Source organism: Chrysemys picta, chromosome 3 (genome assembly GCF_011386835.1).
Source record: "Chrysemys picta bellii isolate R12L10 chromosome 3, ASM1138683v2, whole genome shotgun sequence".
NCBI lineage: Eukaryota > Metazoa > Chordata > Testudines > Emydidae > Chrysemys > Chrysemys picta.
Genome location: NC_088793.1, coordinates 33372081 through 33391346, shown reverse-complemented (window position 1 = coordinate 33391346; position 19266 = coordinate 33372081). Strand labels below are relative to the sequence as shown.

Below are 19266 nucleotides of genomic sequence, written 5' to 3'. Positions count from 1 at the left end.
AAGCCTGGAGCCGGCCCTGATCCTGTTCACCAGTATCCTGACTTTAGAAGATCTCAGTTTAATCCCTAATGTACATCATATCTCCCCCACAGCTTTATAAAATACTGGTTGGGGTTTTGCAGGTTAGGACTGTAAGTAGCCTTCATCTTTAAATAGTAAAATGTTGTAAAGTGGAGAACTAGATAGCTCAGATGATGGGTAATAGTGGAATATGGAGCATTTTTCTTTGTCCAGGTTGCCGCTTCATATCTAGCCCAAGTCAGTAGATGACAAAAAGCCATTACTGAGAGCTGGTCAGTGACTTACATCAGAAGCATCATAGTCTAGTCGATAGAAAATCACCCTTTATAAACTATTTATAAATATACCCTTAACATAAATAGATATTTTAATACATTTTTAGAGTCCTAAAGGTCAATAGGTTGCTTATAACCATGGTTTATAGGTACCTTCTGCTGATGTGCTTATAGCTATCTATTAATCCTGTAACTATAAATATATCTTTAATATAAAGTGTGACTGGACAGGATATGGGACTGGGTGTTAGGAACTCATCCAAGTTCTGCTGTTGATTTGTTCTATGGCCTTGAACAAATTGTTCATGGCCTAATTTTCAAAGGTGTTAACTCCAATTGAAGTCAGTGAGTGTTTGTGGGAGCTCAGATCCACTGAAGAGCAGGCCATCAGCCTCTCTCTCTCTCTCTCTCTCTCTCTCTCTCTGCTTCCCCATGTATAGAATGAGGATATCATCTACCTTACAGAGGCACAGTAAGAATTAGCTAATGTTTGCATACTGCTTTGTGAATATAAAAGACTCTATAAAAGCCAAGTATTGTCATTATTAAACTTCGTGGTCTCATTCTAGTTCCCAGGGAAAGTCCAAGACTAGTCCCAAAAAATATCCAACCAAAAGTGTCCGCAGAGGCAAAGGTGTGAATGGGCAATGAGAAACTGATCTAGACAACCCCTGTGGGTAGACTGAGGATGTCGCTCTCCCCAGCTGTTGAGCTGATCTAAGTAATCAAGCTAAGTAATAAAGTCACCAGACAAATTGAAGCCTGTTCGTTTTCTTTATCAGAGCTACTAGTGACAACTCTTTATTTTCCCTCCAATTCCATTATTCCAGTTGCTGACACTTGATAAGAGATGGTGATCTTTCCAGCCAGGTTGGAAACTTGTCGCTGTCCTAAGGTTTAAGCAGTTTGTCTTGTTTTTTCTATGCAGGAATCTTAATTCCAAAGTACCACTCCGTTGTATTAGTTTGGGATTCTTTTAGTAGCGTATGGAATAGCCTTGACTTTTCAAAACAACAGTGATGATGATACATTTTGGCATTGTAAAGAACTTTACAGGTGTTAACTGCACTTTAAATAATTGATGCATAACAGAGTGATACTTAGCTTTCCAAACTGGGGGGGGGAGAAAGAATGGGCTAACCTTGTTTGGATAAGAACAGGTAAACTCTCATGTCTTATACCTCCAGGTTCCCAGAGAAAGAAGGACTTCAACAGCAAAACCAGATGTCGATCACCCTGACCAAGATCATGGCAAAAGGTACTGGATTCTATTGTGCACTTTTGCTTTAACTGACATCCTGATATATCGCTAAGGCTGCTTAAATGAAGTTTGCTGCCATACCTGCAGCAGCTCTCCTGCATTTGTAATGGAGATTGCAATCCTTTCTTCTGCACCATCAACTCTTGTAACAACCCAAGGGTTAGATGGTGACGTTACCACAGGCTTCGGAGTCAGGGACAGCAGGTACTTGAGGTGCCCCAGGACCAACTAGAGATTGAATTTTGACTCAGAAAGTCAAGGCTCCATCCACTTCTCATCCCTGCCCACCCACCACCTTCTGTGCAAGAGAGGGAATAGCAATGCAGTGGAACTGCTCTCTTCCCCCATGCGTGAACTAGTGACAATATCCCTTTCAGGGGCATAAGGAGGTGGCTGGTAAGCGTTTACTCCCCAGGGTTTATACAAGGTGGCTCATGATTGAGTTTTAATGGGCAGGTCCTGATCTTCCAACTACCCTCAAGATCAGGTCTTACATAAACCCCATCAGTTACTAGGTGCTACAGGACTGGATGCATTTGGAATATGTAGTCAGGATTAATTTGAATGGGGTGCCATAAAACATTGCAATGTATTTGTGGTTTGTTAACCTGTGGTTCTGATGCATTAGTTTCACTTGCATAAATTTTGCAGTCTTTTCTTTTATTCGGGGAGGGAGCGGAACCCACCAACAAACCATGGGATCATAAAATATCATGAATATAAATTAACCTTAAGTCCCACTCCCTGCTGCCCTCTTCCTATAATGCTAAGCTGAAGAGAGAGCTGACCAAGACAAGTTTAAATTGCTCCAGCTCTGATAACAAGATGATTCAGTCTGTTGAGGAACACAGAAACCAGTGTGGTGGTATAGTATGTAAACTTATATATAAGCCAATCAAGTGAGTCCCTCGGTGCTTGATACCCTGTCAGCGGGGCCCTTAGTGTATTGTGTTTTGGGTGACTCAGTTTATGGGCTGTTAATGCTTTAAGGTCAAGTATAGTATACTAGCTCAAAATTAGGGTCCTAGGAGTCAGAAATGGATAAGCTTTTTATAAATTCTAGAACCCTTACCCCTAGATATAGTTGATCATCACCAATACAGGGAGCTGATATTCTGTTTCACCTTAGCCAGAAGCCCAATAAATGTTTCTGGATCTGCTGTTTAATGTTGTGGTGTTTTGGTTTGAACCCTTTTTTTTCTCTTAAAGAAACAGCATCCCAACGGAACAATCGCTCATCTCTACTGGAGAAAACAGAGTGCAGGTTCTGAAAAATGTGCCTTTCAATATTGTTCTTCCGCACGCTACCCAAATGGCCATGGACAAGAGAGGCCATCTGACGACCCCCGACACCACTGTCACTGTTTCCATTGCCACAATGCCCACTCATTCAATTAAAACAGAAACACAGCCACATGGATTCACTGTGGGCATCCCTCCCACTGTCTACCACCCCGAGCCCCCCGAACGGGTGGTGGTTTTCGACAGGAATCTCAACCCTGATCAGTTTAGTTCCAGTGCTCAGCCTCAGAACTCCCAGAGGCGCACGCCGGACTCCACCTTCTCAGAGACTTTCAAAGAAGGAGTGCAAGAGGTACAGGGGTCGCTCACCATGTTCTCTATGTGCGTGTGTGTGTGTTTGCGCAACCCAATCAGTGCATGGGTATCGCGTTGCACCTCTAATAGTGGTGTAAACCTGAAATCTCAGTCCAGTGGATTAGAAATAGAAGACAAAGGTCCATAGGTATAATTTAGTGAATTAAATCTATAAAACAAAAAAATCGTTATCAAAAGCAAATGGCTAATCTTACAAATGACGGAAGTTTTGGCTAAATAGCTTGTGGAAATAATCTGTCAGCGGCAACAGTGAAATAAATAGTGGGTCAAGTTTACAAGAACTCTGCACCCGAAGCTCCCATTTAAGCACCTAAATAAACTGGTCAGATTTTCACAAGTGCTCAGCGTCCATTGTCCTCAATGGGAGCTACTGGGTGCTGGGCGCTTGTGAAAATCTGGCCAGTTTATTTAGGTGCCTGAATGGGAGCTGAGCTCATACAAAAATCAGACTTTATTTTTAATTTGTTCTATTGCATCTTTTGAAATCTACAGGGTTCACCATCGCTTCCCTTCAAGTTCTAAGTCCATATTAGTGATGTCCATAACATCCAGTAGTTAGCAAGCTTCAGGCAGGCTTGATTTTAAAAGCTGGCCCAGAGTGGGCTTGCTAGATCTTGTGCTTAATTGGCATATAAAGCATTATTTGACTGGGGCCCATAAACAGCATACAGAGTATGCTAGCCACAATCCCTAGTTATCAGATATTAAAGCCAGCTGAAGCAGGGTTGTAACCTGGCAGCTGTTGAATTTTTTTCTGGTGCTGCTGAATTAATTATCTGTATTTTCAGGTTTTCTTTCCTGCTGAACTAAATCTGCGGATGGCCAGCATGAGTTCAGAGGACTACGTTTTTGACAGCATTGCTGGGTAATACTTCAAGCTTTCTATTGTCCTGCAGCCGCCTGATCTCTTATAGCCAGTTTGTTCATGACTTACTTATGAATTCTCTTTTGGGTTGCCTTTCTTTAGGCATGATTCTCAGAGGTGCTGTGCACACCTGGTTTTAGCTGTGCTGAGTGCTTAACAACCTGGAAAGTCATGTCTGCAATATTTAGGAAAACTATCTTTGTTGGTACACTTGATCAAGTGTAGTATCTGTTCTTATCAGTTTAATATCTGATACGTCCTCTATCTGAGGACTATATATTAAATGGATTTTTGGAACAGGGAGATGGAATAGGAGCTTGCTCCATCCACTCCACGCATCGACCTGGTATCTTTGTTGGGTTGATAATGGCACTGTACTGCCATCTGGGAGTCTTACGTTGATTTCTAACCAACTTGGTATGGGGTGACCCATCTAGTCATTTAAGAGAATAATAATTACTGCAGAACCCTCCTGGAACTGGCTCCCAAGTGCCTCACCTTGATAGATGCCCAGAGATGCTTGTCTGCTCTCTCTACATTGAGAATCTACAGCAGGCACTGGAGGTTGCTGTGTGTGGATTTTGTGTATGGAGACCTACGATGGGGAATGGGTGATGTGGGGTTGGTTTGTTTTTTATTGGGAATGAAACATTGGTGGGGGGAGGAAGGGACCTAGCAGCCTTTGAATGACTCTTAACAGCATTTTGGTCATTGATAGAAACTCTTCTGTTACATAAATAAAACATGTTGCAGTAAGCCTGAATAGGCAGTGTCCAATCCTACGTGTTGATTTTCTCTGCAAAGAGCTTTTCTAAATGTTCTCATGAAGAGGATTGATTGTCAACAAAGAGCTAGTCTTGCTTCCCCCTCCCTTCCCTATTGAGGGTTTAGTGTCTCAACTAATAAATCTTAAACGTCTCCAAATTAAATGTAAAACACTTTGCTAAAGAGTTTGCCAGGAAGCTATCAATGTCCTTTTTGTCTCCTAGGAATAACTTTGAATACACCTTAGAAGCTTCCAAGTCACTTCGTCAGAAGCCAGGGGACAGCACAATGACATACCTAAACAAGGGTCAGTTTTATCCGATCACCCTTAAAGAAGTCAGCAGCAGTGAAGGAATCCACCACCCAATCAGCAAAGTCAGAGTGAGTGGAAATTCTTACAGCTTCTTGGGAGAGGTGTTGTGGGTATTTGTTGCTTATTGGAGGTGCTGGGCTACGGTTGAAGTCCTGTAGTCACACAACAGTCTAGACTGAAGCCCGCAGCAGCAGGCCCAGCTTTCCCCTTCTGCCATGCCAATGAAGAGCAGAAGAGGTTAAATTGGTCTCCAGGCCTATTCGGTCACTGGTGTCTCTGAGCCTGCCAAGCAAGCAAGTCAGTAGTGGTGATGGGTCTATGCGACGTGGACACCTGGAAGGAGAGCATCCAATTCTCTTTCTGTGGGCAACTTCTGACCGCCTTGTTCTTTTATGGCCCTGAAGAACATTAGCTTGTTTGTTCCCATTCTAAAGAGGATTCTACTTTGCCAGGCGTAACTTGGCTTTTCCTAAGTTTTGCACGCCAAATGCAGAAAACCTGATACCAAGTAAAAGCTTCCAAAACAAATTTTCTCTGTGGCTTTTAAAGTTTTTTTTTCTCTTCCCTACCCGTCCTCTTCATGAAGAGCGTCATCTTGGTTGTGTTTGCCGAAGACAAAACAAGAGAAGATCAGATCAGGCACTGGAAGTACTGGCACTCAAGGCAGCATACAGCCAAACAAAGATGCATTGATATTGGTAAGAAACGCTCTAATTACTGGTATCAAACTCCAAGCCTGATTTCCTTGGCAGGGTTTGACCTTCTATTGGTACTTCATTTTTAAAGGGAACCTTCAGACTAGGCTGAGTACTGTTCTTAACTTTGTGGCAAAACCAAAGGGATGTTCTTGGCCAAGGTATTTTCAGAAGGGACTAGGTATTTTGGCAGCCTCAATTCGGGGGTGTGTGCGCGAACTAATGTTAGATGCCTTGAAGATGCCAGATTTTCAGAAAATGCCAAGTGCTCCCCTCGCCATTTGAAAGACTGGCCCTTTTTTAGATGTCTCAAGTTGGCGCATCCAAAAATGGAGGTGCCCCCAAATCACTAGTTGCATTTAAAGATCTTGGCCAGTATAGTTAAACTGCACTCTCTGGGCTTTGCAAGCTTTCTAAACAGTCAATGTTTTTTTCAGGGGAAATACTTCAGTGCTCCTCGGTCTCCTTCCTGCTGGTGCTCTTGCAGTGAGTCCTCGGTTCAGTTAAAAAGAAAACACTGCAAATTTCCATTTGCCTACAGACAAGGCTGTGACTGGCTGGCTTCCAGATTTCCTTGGTTGAAAGCTGGATTGTGCTCCCAGCCCTTTCCTTCTGTGAATAAAGGCAGGGATTAAGCACTTGGCACTTAAAGATTTGCATGCGCGTCAGCTTTATTATTGAAGGAGCTTTACTGAGAGCTTATACTCTTGTCATGCAGTGTGACATTTCTCATATGTAACTATAGGGCATGGCACAGATACATGCCATACTTGGCGTCGCTGCCTTTCCCACTTTAGTTTTTGTTTTAATTCTTCTCTTTTTTTTATAATGAACTGCTTTCAACCTTTAACAATCCGCCTCTGAAAGCCTTTCAGAGCCTTTAACCCTTAGGGTACTGTGGAAGAGCTGCAGTTGCTATACAGTTTGTCTGCTTTGTATGATTAAGATGCTCTCCTCTCCTTCCCGACAGCCGACTATAAGGAGAGCTTCAATACAATCAGTAACATTGAAGAGCTTGCATACAATGCCATATCCTTCACTTGGGACATTAATGACGAAGCAAAGGTATGTGACCCATCTTACGTTTCCTGCTCTTCCAGCATATGGGGAAAGAGAGGGGTGTGTGTGACCCGATGATTAGCATGTAATGAGTTTGTTTACAGTCTTGTGTTAAGAAATAGGCAAAATTTTGCTGGCTAAGAGGGCTTGCATGAGCAAATATTAAAAGCTTTGCAGTGACTTTAAGTTTCTTAGCAGGGAAATCTGTACTGCTGGACAAATACTGACACATGGAAGCACCAAACTTCTTCCTAAACAGTGCTGCAGAGGTGCTGGAGATATGATTTAGTGTAGCTGGGAACCAATATGTGGTGCTGTGATAGTTGCCAATAACTTTTTGGGATGCTCCAAAAGAGGGGCCAATTTGGCAATTTGCCAGGAACCTAGACTACTGCACCTAAATTGCATTAAACAGAATAGATTGCAGCTGCCCTTATTTATATGCAGAGGTATATTCCACTGAGGCTGCAGATCCTAGCATGCAATGATCCATTTTAATCTGAGTGGCCTCTAGGTGAACTCATTTGAGCCACCATCTGACCCTCACCCAGTGTTTTGGGCCACTGTGTTAGGTGGTAGATGTACTGTCAGCAATTTTCCCAGCTGGTGTGCTTAGTTAATTGCAGCTGTTGCTGTTTGAAGCCGTAACCCAAGTAAACGTGTGGAGGAGATGTGCATCTTCAAAGTTCTAGAAAACCTGTCTAAAGACAGCAAAGCAGGTCCAGTTTTGATCAGATTATACCACTGTTGAGCTGATGTAGTTGCAGCTGCAAGGTGGCGGTAGAGGGTTTTCTGTAATTTTATTGACTCTTGCTGGTCAATTATGTAATTCACCAAGGCTCATCCCTATGCTGGTGGTATAGGGCTTAGTCTCCAGTTTACAGAGAGTTTTCCTTCCTGTTTGAGACCAGCTGATCATATCCCGCACATCATGTTTGAAGCTAGTAACTGACACAGTGAAGATGACTGAGAATATATATGGCATCTGTCATCCAGAAGGACTCCGAAGTGCTGCACCTGGAAATAGTACTAATGGGAGAATGGCAGAACTCCTCACTGAAAAGCATTTCAGGGTTGTTTGTCTGGAGCTCTACATGTCAGTGCTTTACAGCACACGTAGAAGACAAAGCCAGTGCCCAGCACAGTCTGTCAGTCTCAGAGATGCACTGGATGACCGTTCAAGAGAGAGGTGTGAAGACCTTGAGGAAGGAAACAGTGTTGGCAGCTTAATGGAAGTGGGTTGTGGAGAGGTAGAGGCACTTAGGAGATGGGCAGTGGGAAGCTGTTCCAAGTATTTATTGCTAAATAAAGTAAATATCTACTCCTCACTGCCTAGATCTGACGACTTTTGTGCCTCCAACCTGAATGGTTTTGTAGCAGTATGTTTTCAGTTAAACATCACTAGTGAGTCTGGTATCAGATGCCAGTCTTTAAAATTCCTTGAACTTAGAACCTAGTGTCCTGGCTTTGTTCATGCCACAAGGGATGGTTTCCCATTTTACCCTGGAATTGGGCAGCAAGGGTGCCTTTCCCGTGCAAATGTACTGAAAGGTTTGAATGCATTTTGAGGCATGGAAGTGCTGGACTGTTCAGAAAACTGGATAGAATAATAGCCATCAGTAGATTGTACAGAATCCAAGAGTAAAGAGCTACACATTTTCTCACTGCTGCAGATTAGATTAATAGTACTTCCATCCAAGGAACTCAAAGTCCTTTACAAACACGAATTAACTGAGCTTCAACAACCAGGAGAAGTAGGTAAGAACTATTTACAGATTGGGAAATAGAGACCATCTGTTTCACTGTTATGAAAAGGCTAGTTTAGTTCTTGAGACAGCTGTGGCTGGTAAATGCACAAGCAGGAGAGTAGACAAGGATATGAACTAAAGGTGGTGTTGATCTTGGATACGTAAGTGAACTTCATTACAGATACTGTGAAATCTGCTGCGCACCTGCCTGACCAGGGAGAGGGGACAGTATTTTCTGGGACAGTGATGTGCATCCTGGCTTTATGAAAGTGGGATTGAGACCTGAATGTCTGGGAATAACTTTAGAGGGTGGCAGAGGGGAACAATTCTCCTCTAAATCACTGGTTCAAATCCAGTGCATGGTAGTAGAGACTAAAGTAATTTCTGTCCCATTGGTCTGTGATGTCCTGTGTGAAATAAGCAGGTGGTCTTGGCCCGTTTTTTTTCTAGTGAATGGGTGTTCACATCAACATTACCACTGAGATAATTGGCATCCTTACTGGCAGTCAGCCCAGGGGTTGAATGTGGAGAGAGTGAAGTACCTTTTCTCTCTCCCCTACCCCACTGCCACTCCTCCAGGTGGGGTTGAGGTGCCATGTTGGAGGAGTTGTGTGGGGAAGCTTGTGCTGCTTGTTCTGTGGCTAAATGAAGACTGGCAGCTTCCAGGGGTGTCAGTTTGGCATTACACACACACACACACACACACACACACACACACACACACACACACACACACACACACACACACACACACACACACACACACCTCTTGAGCTGTAGGTTAGACAGACCCCCAAATTAGTGCTATAAGGCCTTTGACCATGAGTCCTGACTGTTGGAAACTTACAAAAGCAAGTAAAACTGATATTTTGAATGTAAGTTTTTTAGACTGAAGCAAGCGGGGAACCTGTGGGCCTGAGTGTGATGGTGTCTGTGCTTAGCACTCTAGCTATCTGTACAGTGCACCCAGGGGTGAGGCTCCCAGCCTGGGGAGCCACTCGCGCTATGAGGCTTAAGCTAGCACTCTAAAAATAGAGATTGCGGCTCTAGCAGCGTCTTGGGCTAGCCACCCTGAGCTCAGACCCCGTGCAACGTCCACGCAGGTATTTGTAGCGCACCAGCTTGAGTCTGTCTGCCCTGCCTGGGAGGCTCGCTCCCAGCTGCCACATACCCTAAGGTTTTACATGAGACAGATCCACAAAGGGTTGCCTTTGTAGCAAGCGCACTGGGTTGCTAGGTCTCCTATTTAAACCTTGTTGTTTTTTTTTTTTTTTTTTTTCCTTGAGCGAATGTATTTGACAGTGAATCTTGATCCACTTACTCGTCTACGGAGCTGTAGCTCTTTCCCAACTGTGTGATCTTATCAGGAGGAGCCTGAGCCAATTTCAACAATTTTTTATTGCATGGTTCATTTACCTCACATTTTTTGACAAAAGCTTGTGTGGTGCAGTGTATGGAGAGGGTGGGGAATGAGGCAAGAGTTGAGCTTCCCATGTTACAGGGAAGTCCTTCAAAGCAATAAGTACAATGCTTTATTTTTAATGATGACAGTGATATTACATTGATAAAGTGCTTAACAAACTGATGTACTGTGGAGCCTTGATTTTCGGGAGGGTGCTTACTCAGCCCCTCCTGTTATCTGAAACGGTAGGCCCACAGCCAAAGGATTCGTCCTGGGATACTGTGGCCTTTTCCCCCCCCTCCCCCACTCATTCTGGTTTCTAGTCTTCTGTGAGAATGGCTTAGGCTGTTGCTGAATGTTAGAGATTTGCTTGTGCTAGAGAAAGTTGCAAACAGTGGTGGGTGCTGTGCGTCCATACCTGCCAGGGGTGTGCGCAGAATTTTTACTTTGCCTTTTGTGGGGGCATGTTCTATGCCTCCCACCCCGGTCCTGGCAGGAGCTCGGTCTTCCCTCCCCCGGCCCCCACAGCCCCAAGGCCGGAAGAGTTCTATGCCCCCAACGATTATTGGGAGTGGGGGTGGGGGGCTCGTGTTGCTGCTCCCCTCCCCCCCCCCCGTGCATGCCCCTGATACCAGTTGTCTTGGCAAGCTCAGGTCTTCGTTCATGTGTATGATGTAACTTATGGGAAAGGCAATCTGAGCACTGGACTGACACCTATAGATGTAGCTTTTTTTAGAAGGGTGAAGTAAAATATCATCCCATGACGCTGCCTCCAGCAACTGTGATACAGTGCATTGTGGGTACCATAGCCTTTCTTCCCAGCACAAATCCTTGAAGTGGGGTTCCTGGGAGTAACAATCCACAGCTGGGGAGATGCTTTGTCAAAAGAAAAGAAAAGTTGGCCATGAAAATGTACATTTTCTAATGGAGTTTGTATGCGTCATGGATTTGATAAAATATAATGGCACTGTTATGGCATGAAAATATTCTTTATCTTTTAAAAATGAAAAGCCTTAAGATTGCTTCATTCCAGTTTATAAAACAGAAAGCTCCTTTTTCATGAAGTAGCTGGAAACAGGTGTTTAAGGGACCGTGTGCATTGCATTGAGTGCTGCCTGGTTCTTTGCAGTATTCTGCAGGGAGAATACCTTCCAACTGTGCAGCTGCAACCCCAGAGCTTTGCATGTGCATTGGCACTGTGATGCATCAGTAACCTGATGCAGGATATAGTGATGGCAAGGCTTGCTCTGAGCAAGTAGTGACAGTGTAGCTGACCGTTTGTGCACTGTCTGTACACTCATGTATGTAAACACGTGTGGGAGGAGCTTGTAACTCTGAAATCAAATAGTGTAGAGAAGCTGTTCCGTGGTATGGTACTACTATCCCTGCAGCAGCTCCCCAATGCCCCCTGTTGGCTACTCTGAGACAGCACAGGAGTCTCTAGAAAGCCACACAATGATGGTGGAGTAGGTGGGTCAGAGAATTCACTGGGCTGATCAGCGGAGTGTTAAACCCTATCAGGGCTGAGACCCTGGCACTGCCTTCCCCTGGGGTGGTGAAGAGCTGTGGGTGCTCCAGAAGGGTAGGAGGAATCCTGGTCTGAGGGGCAGGGGAGAATCCGTACACAGGGGGGGGTGATTTTTGGAGTCAGGAAAGGGAATAGGGATTTGAGAGGAGGGGGGTGAGAGGTGAAATGAAGGAAGATTGAAAGATATCCTGGAAAATGCATTGAAACTGAAGGGGGGAGAGAATACTGAAATGGGGGGAGGGAAAAACGCTGAAGGGTGGGGAATGCTGAAGGTGACCCACATATGGAAATGTGGCCACTTCTGAGAGAAAGGTAATAGCAGTTTAATAGTCCAGCCCAAGCCAAATGTCTGCACCTCAGTTTTACTGTCTCATAGCCCGAGCCCCGTGAGCCAGAGTCAGCTGACCCAGCCCAACCCCGGGTGTTTAATTGAAGCATAGACATTCCCTCCCTTGTGTTCATTAATGCTAGGGTATAGAAGGGAGTAATATGTACAGCACTTCTGGCATTTGGTGCCAGAGAACCTTTTTATATATATATTGTTGAGAGAGAGATTTTATAGAGCTGGAAGGGACCCTGAAAGGTCATCGAGTCCAGCCCCCTGCCTTCACTAGCAGTGACCAAGTACTGATTTTGCCCCAGATCCCTAAGTGGCCCCCTCAAGGATTGAATTCACAACCCTGGGTTTAGCAGGCCAATGCTCAAACCACTGAGCTATCCCTCCTCCCCAATAGAGTAAAAACAGCAAAGAGTCCTTGTGGCAACTTAGAGACTAACAAATTTATTTGGGCATAAGCTTTCGTGGGCTAGAACCCACTTCATCAGATGCATGGAGTGGAAAATACAGTAGGCAGGTATAAATACACAGTACATGAAAAGTTGGGAGTTGCCTTACCGAGTCGGGGGGTCAATGCTAATGAGGTCAAATCGATTAGGGTGGATGTAGCCCATTGACAAGAAGGGGTGTGTATCAACAGAGGGAAAATTATTTTTTGTAGTGACCCAGCCGCTTCCAGTTTTTATTCAGGCCTAATTTGATGGTGTCAAGTTTGCAAATTAATTCCAGTTCTGCACTTTCTCATTGAAGTCTGTTTTTGAAGTATTTTTGTTGAAGAATAGCCACTTTTATTGAGTGTCCAGGGAGATTGAAGCATTCTCTTACTGGTTTTTGAATGTTACAATTCTTGATGTCTGATTTGTGTCCATTTATTCTTTTGCGTAGAGACTGTCTGGTTTGTCCAATGTACATGACAGAGGGGCATTGTAGGCACATGATGGCATATATCACATTGGAAGATGTGCAGGTGAACGAGCCCCCGATGGTGTGGCTGATGTGGTTAGGTCCTATGATGGTGAATAGATATGCAGACAGAGTTGGCAATGCGGTTTGTTGCACGGATTGGTTCCTGGGTTAGTGTTTCTGTTGTGTGGTATATAGTTCCTGGTGAGTATTTGCTTCAGATTGGGGGGCTGTCTGTAAGCGAGGACTGACCTGTCTCCCAAGGTCTGTGATAGTGAGGGATCATCCTTCAGAATAGGTTGTAGATGCTTGATGATGCGCTGGAGAGGTTTTAGTTGTGGGCTGTAGGTGATGGCTAGTGGCTTTCTGTTACTTTCTTTGTTGGGCCTGTCCTGTAGTAGGTGACTTCTGGGTACCCTTCTGGCTTTGTCAACCTGTTTTTTCACTTCCCCGGGTGGGTATTGTAGTTTTAAGAACGCTTGATAAAGATCCTGTAGGTGTTTGTCTCTGTCTGAGGAATTGGAGCAAATGCAATTGTATCTTAGGGCTTGGCTGTAGACAATGAATTGTGTGATGTGGTCTGGATGAAAGCTGGAAGCATGTAGGTAAGTATAGCGGTCAATGGGTTTCCGGTATAGGGTGCTGTTTATGTGACCATCGCTTATTTGCACTATAGTGTCCAGGAAGTGGATCTCTTGTGTGGACTGGTCTAGGTTGAGGTTGATGGTGGGGTGGAAATTGTTGAAATTCTGGTGGAATTCCTCAAGGGCTTCTTTTCCATGGGTCCAGATGATGAAGATGTCATCAATGTAGTGCAAGTAGAGTAGGGGTGGTAGGGGATGGGAGCTGAGGAAGCATTGTTGTAGGTCAGCCATAAAAAAATAGCATGCCGCTGACTTGGAGGTATAAATCATCCCCAAATCTGAAGTAGTTGTGGGTGAGGACAAAGTCACAAAGCTCAGCCCCCAGGTTTGCCATGACATTATCGGGGATACTGTTCCTGACGGCTTGTAGTCTATCTTTGTGTGGAATGTTGGTGGAGAGTGCTTCTACATCCATAGTGGCCAGGATGGTGTTTTCTGGAAGATCACCAATGGATTGTAGTTTCCTCAGGAAGTCAGTGGTGTCTCGAAGATAGCTGAGAGTGCTGGTAGCGTAGGGCCTGAGGAGAGAGTCCACATAGACCAGACAATCATGCTGTCAGGGTGCCAATGCCTGAGGTGATGGGGCATCCAGGATTCCCAGGTTTATGGATCTTGGGTAGCCGATAGAATACCCCTGGTCGGGCCTTAGGGGTGTGTCTCTGTAGATTTGTTCCTGTGCTTCTTCAGGGAGTTTCTTGAGCAGATGGTGCAGTTTCTTTTGGTACCCTTCAGTGGGATCAGAGGGTAATGACCTGTAGAATGTGGTGTCAGAGTTGTCTAGCAGCCTCTCGTCATACTCCGACCTGTTCATGATGACTACAGCACTACAGTGATCCCTAAAATTGGAGATAGTTTTAGTATTTTTTTTCACTTTTTCCTGCCTAAAGAAAGTTGCAGGGAAACCTGACTTCAGTGACATCTTAAATGACAATAAGCTGTTTAATTGCTCTACTAAAGGTGGAGAAGAATTGTACCCAAACAATTTTTAGATAGTTTGGTCTCATCTCTTGAAACAGGAATCTGCCTAGCATGGGTGTTCGCTGTACAGTGGAACCTGCCCATGTATTGTAATAAGCAGGAGTCTGTTTCACTGAACTTACTTTTCTGAAGAGGGTGGATCACTTATTGTGATTTGACACAAGACTTATTTTTGTCTGGGTGGTTCTGAGATACTATTTTAATATGTTCTAGCATAATTTTTGTTTGGCGTTCACTGTAGGAACAGTTTTAACTTTCTCTGTGAATATTGCATATATTTTGATGGTTCATTAGAATGGCATCCATATATCATATGTCTCAATAAAATAAGGTGTTGCCGTCTTTGGCTTCATTAAGAAGGTTCAGGTTTGGTTAGTTGGGAATGAAACTGTGAAATGTGAATGGGAGGATGGTGAGTCAAATGCCTATTTGCATTTCCAATAAAAGAAAAGTGCCAGGTTAAAGCAAAGGCTGTAAAACCACAAATATCTGGGGCAAAAGTGAGTGCAGCATATGACATTTACATAGTAAACATACACATTTCTGAGGAACAGATTTTTTAAATAAATCATCGTGGAATTCCGGAGCGCAAACCCAAGTTTCACTCATTCATAACCACTGCAAACTGGAAGCAAATTTTTGACTTAGGTTCTGATGCATGAGAACCGGTCCTGTGCAATACAACACAGGACTTAGTGATCTAAGCTTCTTTTTTCCGTGAAGTTGCCACCTTTTGCTGCCCAGTGGTAACAGGAACACAGGTACCCACAGCCTTGGGATGTTCCATTAGAAGAGGAGCTAACTGAATGTCTTGAAATATCTATTTTTGCTGTGGAGTACTGTCCAGTTTTGGGCCCCACATTACAAGAAGGATGTGGAAAAATTAGAAAGAGTCCAGTGGAGGGCAACAAAAATGATTAGGGGGCTGGAGCACATGACTTTTATGAGGAGAGGCTGAGGGAACTGGGATTATTTAGTTTGCAGAAGAGAAGAATGAGGGGCGGGGTTGATAGCTGCTTTCAACTACCTGAAAGGGGGTTCCAAAGAGGATGGATCTAGACTGTTCTCAGTGGTAGCAGGTGACAGAACAAGGAGTAATGGTCTCAAGTTGCAGTGGGGGAAGGTGTAGGTGGTGAAACACTGGAAGGCGTTACCTAGGGAGGTGGTGGAATCTCCTTCCTTAGAGGTTTTTAAGGTCAGGTTTGACAAAGCCTTGGCTGGGATGATTTAGTTGGAGATTGATCCTGCTTTGAGCAGGGGTTGGACTAGATGACCTCCTGAAGTCCCTTCCAACCCTGATATTCTATGATTCTATGAAGTGGAAATTTGGTGGTGCCTTGCACACTTCGCAGTTCTGTTCACAGTGTATGTGACTCCATGAATTAAATACACACTGGGCTTAAATGTTCTCCAGATGTCTGTTGGCTCTAAGGTAAACTGAAAATTGGCTGACGTATCAGAGAGAGCGTTACCTTCAGGAAATGGTTCCAGGACTTATTTTGAACTTTAGCAGTTCTGACTCACCAAACTGAAAACCTCATACTTGCCAAGGAGCCAGTCTTCAATGAAGACAATTCACATCTGATAAATGTGAGGAAATTCTGTTGGGAAATAAGTATGTTACATGTGCACAGTAAGTTGATGAATATGCGCTCTGCATGTGGAGCTAATGAAGACTTTGGTACAGTAACTTAAAGAAATGATTGAGTGGTGATTTGATTACAGTCTATATAAGTACCTACATGAGGAACAAATACATGATAATGGCTGTGCAGGAGTTTGGGGTGGTGGTGAGAGTGGAGGTCTGGTTGGTCTCTGGGATCTGACTGGAGAAAAGTATTACACGATCCAGTGGCTGGAGGTTAAAGCTAGATGCATCCAGACTGGAAATAAGACACACATTTTTAACAGAGTAATTAGCCGTATTAAGGATTGTGGTGGATTCTTTATCAATGATTGCCCCCCCTCCCCCCCAAAAGATACACTTCAGGAATTATTATAGAGAAGTTCTATGGCCTGTGTTGTACCAAAGGTCAGATTAGATGATCATAGTGGTCCTTTCTGGGCTCGGAATCTATGGAAGCTTAAACTTGCATGCATCTGAAGAGATGCAAATGATGCTGCAGAACCTTCTATCAAAACTATAGGCACTTTGCCTTCAGGTATATTAGAAGAGAATTGGAACTTCATCTGAATGCTGACTATAAAAAGAGTACCTAATGTGTCTGAATTATTGGACCATGTCTTACTCCTCTGGGTACAAGAATAATGTAGCATGAATGGAAATTAATAGGATTTGATTTGCCTGCGGTATTTCAAAAAATAAAACCACAGTAAATATTAGGAGCATAGGAATTGATTGCCACGCTGGATCAGGCCCTGATCTGGAAGCATAAATATCTCCAAACCCATTTTGTTTGTTGCTTTTCGGTGATTCATGTTTTTTATTATTATGCATACAGTGAACATAATTTCCCTTCATTTGAAAGCTCCACTATTTAGGCTTCTGACTAATTTAAATTGAGGGAATCACCTGTGTGGTGCCAAGATAAACTGAAGAGAAGGGATTTGGGCACACAGGACTTCATTAAGAAGCCATCCTTCAACTCAGGGACCGGGAAGCTTCTGCAGTGCTTTGATTGTGCTTTAATTATACTTTTTTATTTTTCCTGGTTTGTTTGAAAGGCAGGTCTTGTTAGTAAAAGTGGCTGTATAGAAAAGTTTTTGGCTGTGTCTGCTGCTCTTCCTTGAGGGCAAATCGCAGATATTCTGACTTGATTTCTCTTAACTTTTTTTAAAGATCCCTGCATTTATTAAAATTAATGAGTTTCTTGTAGATTTTAAGGTAGGTGTACACTAGGTTTCCTTGAGTTAGGAGATGGTCTTGTGGTTAAAGCACAGCCTGAGAGTCATGAGATCTGGATGCTCTGCTCTGCCACAGGCTTCCTCTGTGACCTTGGAGAAGTTGCTTTAATCTTATTGCTTCACTTTTCTGCTCCCTAAAATAGGAATCATACTTAGCTTCCCAATGCCCCTCTGAGGTCTGTAACTTACTTACTGTTGGTAATGTGTTTTGAGAGTCTCTGATGGAAAGGACTATAGAAGTGTAAAATAAAAGTTAACACATGCATGCATCTTCCCTGATACTAAATTGTATATGCAGTATTGCCAACACTCTCACAGTTCTTGCAATATTTGGTATTTCCCTCCCTCAAATTCCCAGCTCCAGGAGCTGTGTGATTAGGAGGGAATTTGAGCTTACTTTTATTTTTACAGGAAAGTTTCTGGACCTCTTAGTTGCAGAGACAAGCTTAAAAATGTGATTCGGGTATAACCTAAAATCTCAAAACAAGAAGGCAAAAATAATCCCAAATGTCTCTCTTCAGTAACAATCTCATGCTTTTTAAGTCAAGCCATTGACTTTTTGGGGCCTGACCCATGGGTTTTGAACATTTGGGGCTGATGACACTGTGTGTTTTAAGTGTCATCTCTTTTTAAAGCTGAATCCTGGGAGGTAAGATGAAAATGAAAATGTTTTTGAAAAGTAACAAGCAAATCTTAATATAGCCAAGAATGCGGAACTGCCCTTAGAAAAAATAGGTTGGACAGCTGAAGAGGAATCTTGCTGAACAGGCTAAAGATGCTGAGTGACTTTTGTGGTTACATTTTTCTTCTGAAAATGTTGGGGTGGGGATGTAGCTGGGTCAGTCACTCACCCTTATTTCTTTAAGAACTTGATTCAAATCTGTCCTAAACAAAGTGACTGAAAGAAATCAAGTTTCCACTTCATTGGAAACACCGTTCCCAAGAACCCAGCTGTAGACTCCATTCAGGTGGGATTTTAAAGCAATCTCAGTTTGGCATCAGACGACTAGCATATTGCCATGGAAAGGATGAAACTCTCACACTAGGTTTGGACACATCATGTTGAATTAAGCTGAGTTTCTGCATATGGACAAGTTTAGACTGGTTCCTGTTGTATCCAAAAAGGGTAGAGCGAGAAGACTGGGGTTTAGGCCTCTCTCTTCCTCTTCTAGAATGCAGAAGATTGAATAATGATTTCTATCCTAGAAGTAGATTCAGTCTTTAAAGCCAGACCTAATCAAATGAAGACTATTTTCAAATGGAACAAAAACCCTTGTCCCCTGGTAGATGAATAATTGCAAATTCACATGGAACTAGTGGATTAAATCGGGATGTGTATATTGAAGTCCATCAATGCTGTACATGTCTAGCATCGAGACAGAAACTTCTAACTTCAGACTACAGTGCTGAGGATGCTCTGCTTGGTCAGTCGATTAGAATTTACATAAACCTCTCTCCCCACCCCCACCCGCACCCCGGCAAATGCAAAGAGAGCTGTAAAGAGAGACCTAGAGTTTGAAAATGCCAAGACCTCCCAACCAAAGGGAAATGGCTCTAAGGTAGGGGTCAGCAACCTTTCAGAAGTGGTGTGCTAAGTCTTCATTTATTCACTCTAATTTAAGGTTTCGCGTGCCAGTAATACATTTTAACATTTTTAGAAGGTCTCTTTCTATAAGTCTATAATACATAACTAAACTATTGTTGTATGTAAAGTAAATAAGGTTTTTAAAATGTTTAAGACACTTCATTTAAAATTAAATTAAAATGCAGAGCCCCCAGGACCGGTGACCAGGACCCGGCCAGTGTGAGTGCCATTGAAAATCAGCTCGCGTGCCACCTTTGGCACGCGTGCCATAGGTTGCCTACCCCTGCTCTAAGGACTAAGGAATTGATGCTTATCTAGTCTAAAGATTCTGCCCCTGCCCTCTTTACCCTCCCCCCACCCCCACTTTGGTGCTTAGAGGTATAATATTAAATCATAGATTTTTGA

General features: G+C 43.5%; 1 protein-coding gene and 1 non-coding gene across 8 annotated transcripts in view; both read left to right on the top strand.

The window, feature by feature from the left end:
• The window catches only part of GRHL1 (grainyhead like transcription factor 1), a 75254-nt gene that overhangs the window by 21002 nt on the left and 34986 nt on the right, over positions 1–19266 (top strand). For all 7 annotated transcript variants that reach the window (XM_024100553.3, XM_024100551.3, XM_024100552.3 and 4 more), the window contains exons 3-8: positions 1484–1554; positions 2767–3151; positions 3963–4039; positions 5029–5185; positions 5704–5815; positions 6783–6877. In XM_024100553.3, coding sequence (XP_023956321.1) covers positions 1484–1554; positions 2767–3151; positions 3963–4039; positions 5029–5185; positions 5704–5815; positions 6783–6877 — 897 coding nt within the window. The remainder of the gene's footprint in view (positions 1–1483; positions 1555–2766; positions 3152–3962; positions 4040–5028; positions 5186–5703; positions 5816–6782; positions 6878–19266) is intronic.
• Positions 4229–4413, top strand: LOC135982705 (U2 spliceosomal RNA). Its single transcript, XR_010600262.1, has one exon. It is a non-coding gene; the product is annotated as a U2 spliceosomal RNA (small nuclear RNA).